The sequence below is a fragment of the Microtus pennsylvanicus genome, chromosome 2, assembly GCF_037038515.1.
Source record: "Microtus pennsylvanicus isolate mMicPen1 chromosome 2, mMicPen1.hap1, whole genome shotgun sequence".
Lineage (NCBI taxonomy): Eukaryota > Metazoa > Chordata > Mammalia > Rodentia > Cricetidae > Microtus > Microtus pennsylvanicus.
In genome coordinates, this window is record NC_134580.1 from 27,569,120 (window position 1) to 27,583,106 (window position 13,987).

At 46.8% G+C, this 13,987-nt stretch overlaps 1 protein-coding gene across 1 annotated transcript; it reads right to left on the reverse strand.

Moving 5' to 3' along the window:
• Positions 1–1,609: 1,609 nt before the first annotated feature.
• Tuba1b (tubulin alpha 1b) lies at positions 1,610–4,913 on the reverse strand. The gene is made up of 4 exons (XM_075960590.1): positions 4,756–4,913; positions 3,125–3,347; positions 2,851–2,999; positions 1,610–2,756 (listed from the first exon to the last, which is right to left on the reverse strand). The coding sequence occupies exons 1-4, from the start codon at positions 4,756–4,758 to the stop codon at positions 1,776–1,778; spliced, it is 1,356 nt and encodes a 451-aa protein (XP_075816705.1). The 5' UTR covers positions 4,759–4,913; the 3' UTR covers positions 1,610–1,775.
• Between the last annotated feature and the right edge of the window lie 9,074 nt (positions 4,914–13,987).

A 13,987-nucleotide genomic window follows, 5' to 3' on the forward strand; every position in this document is an offset into this window, starting at 1 on the left:
AGAATAATAAATCCAGAATGCATTTTAGCATTGTAGCTTTTGTTATTGTTGTTTTGTTTAGCAAATATTGTGGCTGAGATACTAAATTTGATCCCCAGAATCCATGTTAGAAAGAAGGAACTATCTTCTACTAATATGGTTACAGGGCCTAACAGGGTCCATCCCTATGAGCAAGGCATTATGAAAATCTGTAGTGCAAACAAACAAATGAAGTTTACGTTGACTAAATAAAGATCCTAAGATTGCCACGTGCTTGCCTGGAATCCTAGCATTTGGGAAGCTGAGTCAGGAGCATAGAGTTAAACGTCAGCCTGGGACGCAGATGGAAACCTGTCTCAAAAAAAACAAAAAAAAACAAAACTGGCTTAAGAGGGAAATCATTCTGATTTCTTAATTTTGGAACCTTCTACCACTTTTGGAGATCTGCCTGTCTCTCCCTCCCCCCCCCCCCCCCCAGTGCTGGGATTAAAGGCATGCACCATCACCACCTGGCAGCTTGTGTGGTTTTTTTCTTGGGATAGGGTCTTCTGTAGATCAGGCTTTTTTCTGATCTTCCAATTTTTACTTCTGACAGGCATTATGTCTTTAATCCCATCTAGGAGGAGGAAGCAGCCCTAGTTTACACACTAAGACCAGCATGACCATCTCAAAGTGAAAAGGACAGGAGTGGAACAGGGGTACATCCCTTGCCCAGCGTGTCTGAGGCCTTCTGCTCAGTCTCAAGCACCAATTGTCCTCATGCTTGGTGGTGTAAATTGTTCCCACTTCCTGCAGTGCAATCCTTACCAGTCAACGTGGACTATGTATTCTTTGGTTCTTTCTTAGTAGGAAATGAGCAGTTAAATTCCCCCTCTGTAGACTTTGGCACTGAGCTTTGAACACAGTAATATTTGCATTTTAATAATAAAGCTTGCCTGAAGATCAGAGTACAAAGCTAAGCCACTAAAGGCCAGACGGTGGTGGCCCACACCTTTAATCCCAGATCTCTGGAGACAGAAGCAAAAGATAAGGCTACCTTGGGCTACACAAAATCTATCCAGTAAACAGGTCCAGGTAGTGGTGGTTCACTCCTTTAATCCTAGTGTTTGGAAGTCACAAATATTTAAACCCAGCCCTGAGGTGAAGACAGGTGTATGGGGAATATAAGGGTCAGGAACTCACCCTTACTAAAGATTTGGTAAAAGGTCTCTAATGGTTGGCTGCTTTCATTTCTGATCTTCAGCTTGAACTCAGTGTCTGGGTTTTTATTTGTTCTACATGTCTTCCCTTGTTTGCTGCCATAACACCCTAAAATATTCCCAGGTCACAGATACACCCAGCTCCCAGCCCCATGCACCCCAGGTTGGCCTTTAACTCCAAAGACCCAAGTGGTTTCACATCCTCAGTGTAAATTGTAAAGTTATACATCAAAATAGCCTCAATCATTTGATGGATTATAATCAAGACAGTTTTAGATTAAACTGCTCATTGCTGTCTAAGTGCTCCTCACCACACAACTATCACCTGGGTGGCGACCTTTTGCTATCCCAGGGCATGAAGACTGGAGGGTCAGGCAAAGGTTAGTCTGGGATACAGGAGACTTATCCAACAAAAAAGTATACAGAAGCAATTTTTCTTTAAAGCTTTTACTTTGAGACATCATGGAAACCATACAGGGACACATGGAAAAGACATGATCACAGAACAATGGTAACACGAAAGCATCAATGACTGTCAGCTGGCGTTTAAGCTGAAGTTCTTGGAGTTTGACATGATTCAGGGGCTGAGAGAACAGATTAGTATTCCTCTCCTTCTTCCTCACCCTCTCCTTCAACAGAATCCACACCAACCTCCTCATAATCCTTCTCCAGGGCAGCCATGTCTTCACGGGCCTCAGAGAACTCCCCCTCCTCCATACCCTCACCCACATACCAGTGCACAAAGGCACGCTTGGCATACATCAGATCAAACTTGTGATCTAGGCGGGCCCAGGCCTCAGCGATGGCTGTGGTGTTGCTCAGCATGCACACAGCTCTCTGGACCTTGGCCAGGTCTCCACCAGGTACCACAGTGGGAGGCTGGTAATTAATGCCAACCTTGAAGCCAGTGGGGCACCAGTCCACAAACTGGATGCTGCGCTTGGTCTTGATGGTGGCAATGGCAGCATTGACATCTTTGGGAACCACATCACCACGGTACAGCAGGCAGCAAGCCATGTATTTACCGTGGCGAGGGTCACATTTCACCATCTGGTTGGCTGGCTCGAAGCAGGCATTGGTGATCTCTGCTACAGAAAGCTGCTCATGGTAGGCTTTCTCAGCAGAGATGACAGGGGCATATGTGGCCAGAGGGAAGTGGATGCGAGGGTAGGGCACCAGGTTGGTCTGGAATTCTGTCAGGTCGACATTCAGGGCTCCATCAAATCTGAGGGAAGCAGTGATGGAGGACACAATCTGGCTAATGAGGCGGTTAAGGTTAGTGTAGGTGGGGCGTTCAATGTCGAGGTTCCTACGACAGATGTCATAGATGGCCTCGTTGTCCACCATGAAGGCACAATCAGAGTGCTCCAGGGTGGTGTGGGTGGTGAGGATGGAGTTGTAGGGCTCAACCACAGCAGTGGAAACCTGGGGGGCTGGGTAGATGGAGAACTCCAGCTTGGACTTCTTTCCGTAATCAACAGAGAGCCTCTCCATCAGCAGGGAGGTGAACCCAGAGCCAGTTCCCCCGCCAAAGCTGTGGAAGACCAAGAAGCCCTGAAGACCTGTGCACTGGTCGGCCTGTAAGACAAAAGGAAAGATATTGAATTGGCTGGCACACTCAACACCACAACCCTCTCACTGCATCTTAAATGTATCCATCTATGGTATTTACCAGCTTGCGAATTCTGTCCAAGACGAGGTCAATGATCTCCTTGCCAATGGTGTAGTGACCACGGGCATAGTTATTGGCAGCATCTTCCTTGCCTGTGATGAGCTGCTCAGGGTGGAAGAGCTGGCGGTAGGTACCAGTGCGAACCTCATCTGGAAAAGGAGGACAAGTCAGCCACCCTCCACCAACACTGGCTCACTCATCCTTCAGCGTCTGAAGAGAGGTCTGAGGATGTGACCAGGGCAGAATGCCTCAGGGAAGCCCCTGGTCCACTTACCAATAACCGTGGGCTCCAGGTCTACAAACACTGCCCGGGGCACGTGCTTGCCAGCGCCTGTCTCACTGAAGAAGGTGTTGAAGGAGTCATCTCCTCCCCCAATGGTCTTGTCACTTGGCATCTGGCCATCAGGCTGGATGCCATGTTCCAGGCAGTAGAGTTCCCAGCAGGCATTGCCGATCTGGACACCAGCCTGGCCAACGTGGATGGAGATGCACTCACGCTGTGGAAAGGGGAAAGAAAATTAGTAAATGCCACAAGCAGCCAGAGTTTTCAGTGGCCCAATATGTCAAACCCTTAAAACTAGCATTTCTTAAAACAAAAAAACCAGAATAACTAATTTAGGCTTTTCACACCTAGGAACACTTAGTCATACTTCCTCTCTTTGAAAACTAAGGCCCTTCATCTACCCACTTCCTTCAAATCTACTTTTGCAGTGTGTTCCAATTTCCAGACCATTCTAAGCCATTCCATTAAGGACATGGCTTGGCCACTGAGGAGCGACATCTCACTGCAGAACAAGAGGCAGGGCTCTAAAGGAGATAATGGCCAGCATCTACCCTAAGGCACCCGGATTCCCATCCGGGTTTGACTTCCTCTATTTGTAGGCATTGAGCTCAGCTCATTGCACCTGCCCTGGTTCAGCAGCGGATTATAAACAGCCCAGATCCGATTTCTATTTCCCTCAAAAACCAGTCAATGTCACCACCTGGTCCCACACACGACAGCTGGGAATCCATGCGGTTGGTGTTGGTAAGTTACATATTCTGGAATATAGTTGAGGAAATCTTCCCCTTATCCTTTATTGCCTTCATTAAAAGCAAAAGGTAGGTCGAGGCTGTAGCTTGTTAGTAGAGGGCTGGCCTAGAATGTGACACCCCGGGTTTGACCCTCCGTCCCCCCCCTCCCAAAAACACAAGGCCCAACAGGAGACACACCCTAAACCCGCAGTGCCTCAGCGCGCACGCGCACTGCAGAGACTATTCCCGCCTTTCTCAGGCGGGAATGTAACGGTCGCGCATGCGTCTTTGTCTCCCGGCGTCTCCCCGCCCCCGCCTTTTCCGCACTAAAGAGGAAGTGAGGGCGGGGAAAAGGCTGTGTGCGCGCGCCCGAAAAGCAGAAAACAAGGGAGGGATGGGGGAAGGGCGGGCGCAGGAAGACTGTAGTCCAAAAGCGCCATGCTGTAGGTCTTGTGCAAGGTGTGGATAGAGGCAGACGGGAGTCCAGGGGCACCCGGGAGAGCCCCTTCTCCCCCAGACCACGGCGGTCCCCAGCAGCCTGGATCCACGCACCCCTGCTAGCCCAGGAGAGCCCCCTCTCCCCAGACCCCGGCAGCCAGAGCCCCACGCTCTCACGCTCGCCCAGGGAGACCCCCTTCTCCCCGAGACCTCCGCAGCCAGAGCCCCACACTCTCACACGCGCCCAAGACACCCTTCTCCCCGAGACCCCCGCAGCTAGAGCCCCACGCTCCCCTGCTCGCCCAGGGCGACCCGGGAGAGCCCCTTCTCTCCGAGACCCCGGCCGTGCCTAGGAATCAGGGCCCCATGCTCTCCCGTTCGTGCACGCCGTAGCCGCAGGCCCCAGCGAGTCGCCTATCCCCTCTCCTCTCCACCCCACACCGATGCGCTCACCATGGTAGCTACGGGTTAGAAGGCGAGGGTGACAGAGCGGACACCGGGTTCCGGTTACCGTTCCCGACAGCTAAGAGCCGAGGTAAGTAACGCAATGAGGTAGAGGTGGCGGCTCCGGAGCCTCTTAAGTAGCAGCCGGGGAGGGGCGGGCGCGCTCGGGTGGCCACGGTCCCTCCCCCGGCGGGCCGCGGCCATTGGGCGCCCGGCCTGACCGCCGCAGAGGCGGGCTCGGCTCGCAGTCCCCTCCTTGCGTGGACCCGCGGGGCGGGGCCGCCGCCTGGGCGCGCGCGGGTGCTGCGGACTGGGGCGCGCCTCTGCAATGCGGGATGCGAGCGGGCCCTGCCCCAGAAGAACGGTTGTGGGAGTTTGGGGCGATTGGTGCAATCTGGGCGAACCCAGGGACTTGCCAGGTTCCCAGTTTTAAAGGTGAAGCATCCTAAAATGCAGAAACGTGTGGTCCGGATAGCCCAGCTGATTCTATATTTGTGGCTACACTTGATGAGTGAGTTTTGCCTTTCTCCTTGCTTTAAGGTCTGTGCATTCCCTACTTACCGGCTACTGTGAAAGCCCCTTATAAAGCCCAGGAGCTGTACTGGGTATGTTGTAATGGCTCACTCTCAAAACTAAAGGTACCAAGCAAGTGCTGGACGCAACTTGAATCATGCAAATGTTAAAATAAGGCCGACTAAGCCCCATCTTTAGGCTACCAGCTTGATGGAATAACCCTAAGTAAGGAGTCTTTCAAAAGATTTTAAAAGTATGAAATGGTAGCTAAATTGAAGTGAGGAAAAACTAAAAGGAAAATGTCTCACTGAAGAATCTAGGAAGCGAGGGTTTCTTGTGCCGTGCAGGTCTTCTCAAAGGACCGCGTGACGTTGTGTTGAGTGCTGTATGACCAGGTTATAACCAATAAACTCCCTTTTTATCCCGGCACCATAGATTACTACTGACGTTAGGAATACATAACATTAACGTTATTAGGGCTAGCATGTGGCTTTAAAATGGCCTCACTGAACGGACTGCAATTACCAAACTATTCAAAATGTCTTCCTGGCAGTGGCAGCCGGGAACACAGATCCCGTGCAGGCTGAGCAGAGTGAGACTCCCCCTTTCAGAGCCTCAGGCGCCTCTTAGTCAGGTGCCCCGGGATTCTTGACTTAGTGCGGCTGAGCAGATTCCAGGAGTCCCAGTGAAGAAATGCCTCAGCTAGTTAGTTATCAGGAGAAAGAGCAAACACTGGAGGTGAGGTGCCTAGTGTTAGAAAACGAAGGCCCGGAAGTGATTCAGCAGCAGCTACTATGTAGGTCATGGGGAGAGGAGGGGACTCTTGAAGTTACATTGTTTAAATGAGGTAATCTGGGCCTAGGAAATAGCTCATTTAGGACCTGAGTTTGATTCCCCAGAACCCGGGGGGTGGAGGTGGGGGACCATGGACCGGGACTTCGTAGTGATGTATTTTTGTATTGCCCGTGCTACAGAGACTGGCAGGCCCCTGAGGGTTAGAGGCTACCCAGAATGGCCATTCTGGACTAATTCCAGGTTAGTGAAACCATATATATCAAAAGCAAACAAGGGGGACACAAAAATACACCCACACATAAATAAATGGGATAAATTTAGAACAAAACCAAAGAACTCCGAAAATTGGTCACGTGTGCGCATACACATGTGTACTCACCTTTGTGCCCACACACACAGCCGTATACATACACTAAATAAATAAAATGTAATTTGTAACTGAAATTAAGGGAGAAGAAAATGTGATCTCGTTATCTCATTTCCTTGTCGAAAGAAGGGTGTTTGGCCAGGTGTGATGGCGCTTGCCTTTAGTCCCAGAATTTGGGAGGCAGAGGCCGGCAGATGAGTCCACAGCCAGCCTGGTCTACAGAGCAAGTTCCAGGACAACCAGAGATACACAGAGAAACCCTGTCTGGGAGGCATGGGTTACTGATCTCTCTTTCTCCTCTCTCCTCTCTCCTCTCTCCTCTCTCCTCTCTCCTCTCTCCTCTCTCCTCTCTCCTCTCTCCTCTCTCTCTCTCTCTCTCTCTCTCTCTCTTTCTGACATTCTCTCAACAGGGTCTCACTATGTTGTGCTAACTGGCCTGTAACTCGCCATGTAGACCAGGCTGGCCTCAAATTCACAGATTTGCCTGCTCTGCTTCCCAGGTACTGAGATCAAATGTATCTGCTACCTTGTTTGGAAACTTTTTTTATTATTTAATTATGGGGGCAGGGTGGTAGGCTTTCTTTTGGGCCATCAACCAGCTCCCAAATACATGACAAGGAGACTAATTAGTTACAATTGCTTGGCCTTAACATATGCTTATCCCCCTTGCTCTTATAATTTAATTTAACCTGTTTCTCTTCATCTAAGTTTTGCCTCGGGGAGGGGATTTTTACTTTTCTCTCATTCTATATGTCCTACTGTGTCTGCCGACTGCCTAGCTGGCCCTGGGTGACCCTTTCTTTCACCCTTGTTCTCTTTTCTCTTGTTCTCTCTCCTCTCCTCTCTTTTCCTACTTATTCTCTCTGCCTTTCCCTCTACTGCCTAGCTATTGGCCATCTACCTATTTATTAGACCAATCAGGTGCCTTACGCAGGCAAAATAAATTAGCAAGCTATCTTTACATAATTAAACAAATGTAGTGTAAATACCTTCACATAGTTGAAGTAATATTCTTTCTGTAACGTAAATGTAACACACCTTCACATAGTTGAAGTCATATTCTGTAACGGAAATGTAACACACCTTCACATAGTTGAAGTCATATTCTACAACAGGCAGGGCATGTGCAGATATCACAGTGCATGTGTGGAGGATGGAGGACAACTTTTGGGAAACAGTTCTCTCTTCCCAGGTTTCTGTGTGTCCCAGGAAGCAAATTCAGATCCTCAGGTTTATGTTTGACCCTCTGAACTATCTTAACCAAGACAAACTTTTTGTTGTTTTGTTCTTTTTTTAAAGATTGTGTTTCTCTGTGTAGCTCTATCTGGTCTTGAACTCACAAGATTAAAGGCATACACTGCCACCCGGCTCAAAGGCAAGTTTTTGTTTTTGTTTTTTTATAAAGACAGAGTTTCTCTGTGTAACAGCCCTGGCTGACCTGGAACTAGCTCTTATAGACCAGGCTGGCCTCGAATTCACAGAGATCTGCCACCTGCCTCTGCCTCTCTAATGCTGAGATTAAAGGCGTGCACCACCACCATCCCGCTAAGGCAAGCTTTTTAAACAACATTTTATTATATTTATTTGTATGTGTGGTGTGTGCCACAGAACTGTGGAGATTTATAGGATGATTTGCAGGAATCTACCGTCTCTTCTACCTTGTAGTGCCCAGGGCTCCAGCTCAAGTTAGGACTGGCAGTAGGTGCTGTTAGGTTTGGCAGATGGCTGAACATCCCGCTGTGCCACATCCAGCATGGCTCCAGGGAACAGACCTGACTTGGGCAGAGAGGGAATGAAAAAAAAAGACACACATAGAAAGCTGTGACTGGATGGTGTAGGCTCTTAGCTAGAGAAACCGCAGCACTCTGGAGATGAACAGAGAATTTGAGTTAAGTACAGGTGACAAGGGGCAGGGTCTTTGCTGTACAGCTGGATCAAGGAGACAAGCTTAGTTAATCTCATAGGAGCAATATCTGGAGGGAGCTGTGTTGGACATTTTCTGCAGACTGGGTCCCCTGAGGAAGACTGCTTTGCCTCTGGGCCTTGCTCCAGGGTGAAGGCTCTGCCATTGTTCCATTGATCCGAGGCTCTGCAATTCTTGACGTCCATTTTCTGTACTCCTGTATGGATGTAACCCTGAGCACAAGCATGATTTTTTGCCTATCTTTTTTTTAAAGGTTTATTTATTTATTACGTATACAGTGTTCTGTGTGTGTGCCTGCAGGCCAGAAGAGGGCACCAGATCTCATTATGGATGGTTGTGAACCACCATGTGGTGGCCGGGATTTGAACTCAGGACCTCCAGAAGAGCAGCCAGTGTTCTTAACCTCCGAGCCATCTATCCAGCCCCCCTTTTTTTGTCTATCTTAATAGTGTTGTTCATTATGTTTTTAGGAAGGGAATATGATTTTTGTGTAAAGTTGCTATGTAGGGAGACTGGAGAGACAACTCTGCAGTTAAGAGCACTGGCTACTCTTCTAGAGAATCCAGGTTCAATTCCCAGCATCCACATGGCAGTTCAAAACTGTCTGTAACTCTAGTTCCAGGGGATTCAACACCTTCACATAGACATGCATGCACACAAAACACCATAAAAAAAATTAAAAAAAAAAAGACACACACACGAAAAAGAAAGAGTGAGAAAAGTTTCTGTATAGGGCAGTCTCCAGTTAGTTATACAGAAACTTTAAGTTCATGGGCTGGAGAGATGGCTCAGTGGCTAAGAGCATTGCCTGCTCTTCCAAAGGTCCTGAGTTCAATTCCTGGCAACCACATGGTGGCTCACAACCATATGTAATGACGTCTGATGCCCTCTTCTGGCCTGCAGACATACACACAGACAGAACATTGTATACATAATAAATAAATAAATATTTTTTTTAAAAAAGAAACTTTAAGTTCATGTTGGAAAGGATGAAGGATTCTTTTCTATATCCCTTTAACCTTTTCCTGTCTTTTCTCCTTCCTCAAAAGTGGTGGTATAGGGGCTGGAGAGATGGCTCAGAGGTTAAGAGCACTCCTGACCTCCCCAGTACAGGAGGTCCTGAGTTCAATTCCCAGCAACCACACGGTGGCTGACAACCATCTGTAACGAGATATGGTGCCCTCTTCTACAGGCACGGAGGCTGAACACTGTGTACATAATAAATAAATCTTTTTTTAAAAAAACTGGTGATATTAAAATAACCAAAAGGTAAATATAACAGTAAGAATTCTAGTTCATATTAAGTTGTTACTTTATTCAGATTTGGTGGAGTCTTCACCCATTGCTTCATATAAACAACAAGCTTACACTGTTGATATGTGTGTGCATTTTGTTTTGTTTTTTTGGTTTTTCGAGGCAGAGTTTCCCTGTGGCTTTGCAACCTGTCCTGGAACTAGCTCTGTAGACCAGGCTGGTCTCGAACTCACAGAGATCCACCTGCCTCTGCCTCCCAAATGCTGGTATTAAAGACGTGCGCCACCTCTGCCCTGCTGGTCTGTACATTTTGTAAGGATGTGTCCCAGAGCTGGGGTTACAAGGATGACCCAACACCCTGACTCCTTTGCTTCCTTTCACTTCTCTTCTTCCTCTTTCTCTCATACAGAGCGAGTTTCAGAACAGGCTCCAAACCTACACAGAGAAACCCTGTCTGGAAAAACAAAAAACAAAAAAACAACAACAAAAGCACTTGTTGCTCTTGCAAAGGATCCTGGTTCAGTTTTCAGCATTCACATAGTGGTTCATCACCACCTGCAACTCTAGTTCCAGGGGATCTGGTGCCCTCTGACCTCCAGGAGTATCAGGCATGCACATGGTACACAAACAAATATGCATACAAAAGACAAAACACACAAATGAATAAACAAACACATGGAAGCTGCTTTTTTTTAAAAAAATTTTGAGACATGGTTTCTCTGTAGCTTTTGGTTCCTGTCCTGGAACTAGCTCTTGTAGACCAGGCTGGCCTTGAACTCACAGAGATCTGCCTGCCTCTACCTGGGATTATTTTTTTAATCAGACTTCTCCCCTCCAAAACCCTTCTCTTTGACAGAAGAGGAAGCATGTTCTCCTTGTTGTGCTACCAAAACCGCTAAGCACAGCATCATGACCCACTGGTGAAACAGGAGAGATAAAACAAACCAGAGAGCAGCACCACCATTACCTCCCTTACATCAGGCCCAGTCATTCCTCTTGAGGCAAGTGAGAGAGCCAGCTACACACTTTTATTCTCAGTTCCCTAGAAGACGACAGCAGAAAGATAATAAGTTTGAGACTGGCCTAAGCATTATAGTGACCAAAATCAATGGGGGCAGTGGTGAAATGGGTTCTTTACAGGAGCAGTCCCCATCAGGGAGGGAAAACATCAGAAACCCCACCCCCATGACTTGCTTTTATATTCCATTGGTCAAAGCCAGGTTCAATTCTAAAGGGGGCTAGAAAGGCAAGTGCTGGGAGAGAAAGGTTCTGCTTTAAATTTACCCCTGGGAATGAGCACTGAGTATCTGTGTCTCAGCTGGAAAGAATGGGAAGAAGGTCATCGTAGATGCTTGCAGGGTTTAGACCTTGAATGTCCCCCAGGCACCTGTGCTGCAGGTTTGATCCCCAGCAGTGCAGCATGGGTTGGTAGTGGAACTTTCAGGAGGTAGAAACCCACGGAGGGAAATCTCAGTCAGTGGGGGCATGTCTGTGAACTGGATAGTAGGACATGGGCTTTCTGTCTTTCACTTCCTGACTGCCTTGAGCTACTTCTGCTAGCTCCAAACACTGATGACTGAAGCATTTGCACACCCACCCACCCCAGTATAGAAGTCCCACAAAAACTGCTCCCTGAAGTTCCCTTGCACACTTTGCACACACAGTCTAAATAAATGTTTAAAAATATATATATTTCAGGGACTGGAGAGATGGCTCGGTGGTCAAGAGCACTGGCTGCTCTTCCAGAGGACCCAGGTTTAATTCCCAGCACCCACATGGCAGCTCACAACTGTCTGTAACCCCAGTTCCAGGGGATCTGACACCTTCACACCAATGCACATAAAATAAAATTAAATTTAAAATATATATATATTAAATTATATGTGTGTGTGTGTGTGTGTGTAGGCTCTAAGAGTCTCATCTAGAAGCAGACCTGGTAGTATGCATCTGAAAGCCCCAGTGGGGAGCCGGAACTGGGGGAGAAGTCTCTCTGGTGCTCTCTTAGTAACCATACTAGCTGAATCTACGAACTCTAGGTTCAGTGAGAGACCTTGCCTAAAACAGTAATGATAGGGCTGGGGAGATGATGGCTCAGTGGTTAAGAAAACCTGAGTTCAGTGCCCCACACCTCTATGGGGTGGCTCACAACTGCCCAAAACTCTAGCTCCATGTGGTTCAATGCCTCTGGCCTCCAAGTCACCTGTACTCATGTGTCTAGACCTACACAGAGACACATGCGTACACAGAACTGAAAAATCAAAAGTAAGGAAAAAGAAAGGGAGAGATGGCTGTGGTGGTGCACACCTTAAATCCCATCACTCAGGAGGCAGAGACAGGTGAATCTCTGAGTTCAAGGCCAGCCTCAGCTACAAATCGAGTACCTGGACAGTCAGAACTGTTACATAGAAAAACCCTGTCTCTGAAAGAAGAAAAAAGAAAGAAAGAAAGAAAGAAAGAAAGAAAGAAAGAAAGGAAGGAAGGAAGGAAGAAAGGAAGGAAGAAAGAGAAAATTTTGAGAGCCAAGTAGGGTGCCAGCACTTAGGAGGGAGGCAGAGGCAGATACATTTCTGTAAGTTCCAAGATAGTCTGGTTTCAAGACAACAGCAAGTTCCAAGACAGCTAGGATTCTGTTAAGATCCTGTCTCAAAAACAAACAACAACAAAAAGGAAAAAGTTTCTAACACATATCTTTCTTTGTTTCTTGCCTAGAATGTGGAGCAATGATAGCCATGATGACAAAATACCGTATTGCAGCTGGCCGGTGGTGACCCACACCTTTAATCCCAGCACTTGGGAGCCAGAGGCAGATGGATCTGTGGAAGTTTGAGACCAGCCTACAGAGTGAGTTTCAGAACAGCCAAGGCTATACAGAGAAACCCTGTCTTGAAAAACCAAATAAATAAATTAATTAACAAAACAAAATAAAACCACCAAAACAAACAAACAAACAAAAACACCTTATCTGTCATATGAAACTGAATCTGTGCTTGCCGAAATGCTAACTCGGGGATCTGCCCCTGTGTCTGTGTGCCCATGTGTGTTTGTTCCTAACAAAGGGCCTTACTCCCTCTTTTATTGGCCAGCTCAAACAACACCACATCACATGGGAAAGGAATGAAGGACTCTTCACAGAAGCCTTTAAGAGTGTTACAGGAATTAAATCACTGACCCAGATATTAAATGCTATCAAGCAGTACCCATATGCTGCTTCAGCATTTATGGGGAATATTTGTTTAGTAAAGTTTGCTTTCTAGCCAGGGTTGGGAGGTTGGGGGGTTGCACACCTTTATCTCAGTACTCAGGAGGCAGAGACATGTGGATCCCTGAATGTGAGGTCAGCCTGGTCTACAGAGCATGTTCAAGGACAGCCAGAGCTACACAGAGAAACCCTGTGTGGGAACAAAAACAATAAATAAAGTTGCTTTCTGCTTGTAGTCAGTCTTTCTTTGGACACCAGCTGCAAATAATGACATAGAGACTTATAATTAATTATGAAAGCTGGCCTTTAGCTTAGGCTTGTTCCCAATTAGCTCTTATAACCTAATCTGCTTATATTAATCTATGTTTTGCCACATGGCTTTTTACCGTTTTTCTATTTTGCACGTCCAGTGTGTACCGAGTTTCCCTGGTGACCTCTGTGTGCCTAGATTTCTCCTCCAGTTTCTCTCTCCAAAGGTCCCACCTATTCTCTTCTGCCTAGCTATTGGTCATTCAGCTCTTTATTAAGTCAATCACAATCACAGAGACACATCTTTACAGTGTAAACAAATTTTCTGCAACATCTGCCTATTTTCTATCTTCAGCATTTATTACTATAACACACACACACACATGTGCATTATCCATGGATCAGTAGCATGGAAGAGTATATAATTTAAAATTTAGGCTGTGAAAAAATGATCATATGGAAACTCCAAGGCAAGAAAGCTTGACTGTAACATTGTTCCTTAAAGGCAGATTAAACAACAGACTGAGTCCACAGCAGGGTGTCAGGCTTAAGTTTTCAGTCACCTCAAGGTGTGTTACTAACTCTAGTTGTAAGGTCCAACCCAAGTTTTAGTCTTATACTGTAAAAGATATTTTTATAACATTGCATTGCCAGACTACCTACATGTGTGTGTGTGAGAGAGAGACAGAGACAGAGAGACATACACAGAGAGAGGGTATGTTTCTGTTATTTGTAGTTAATTGAAATCCATCAGTATGTAGTCCACTGTGGCTCATTCCTGTCATGTCAGCACAGAGAAAGCAGAAGTAGGAGAATAGATATTAGTTCAAAGCCAGGTTGGTTACATAATCCTTAGCCATCCAAAGCTACATAGTATAGTTATATTTTATTTGTATTTTAACAAATAAAGCTTGCCTGAAGATTAGAGAGTAAAACAGCC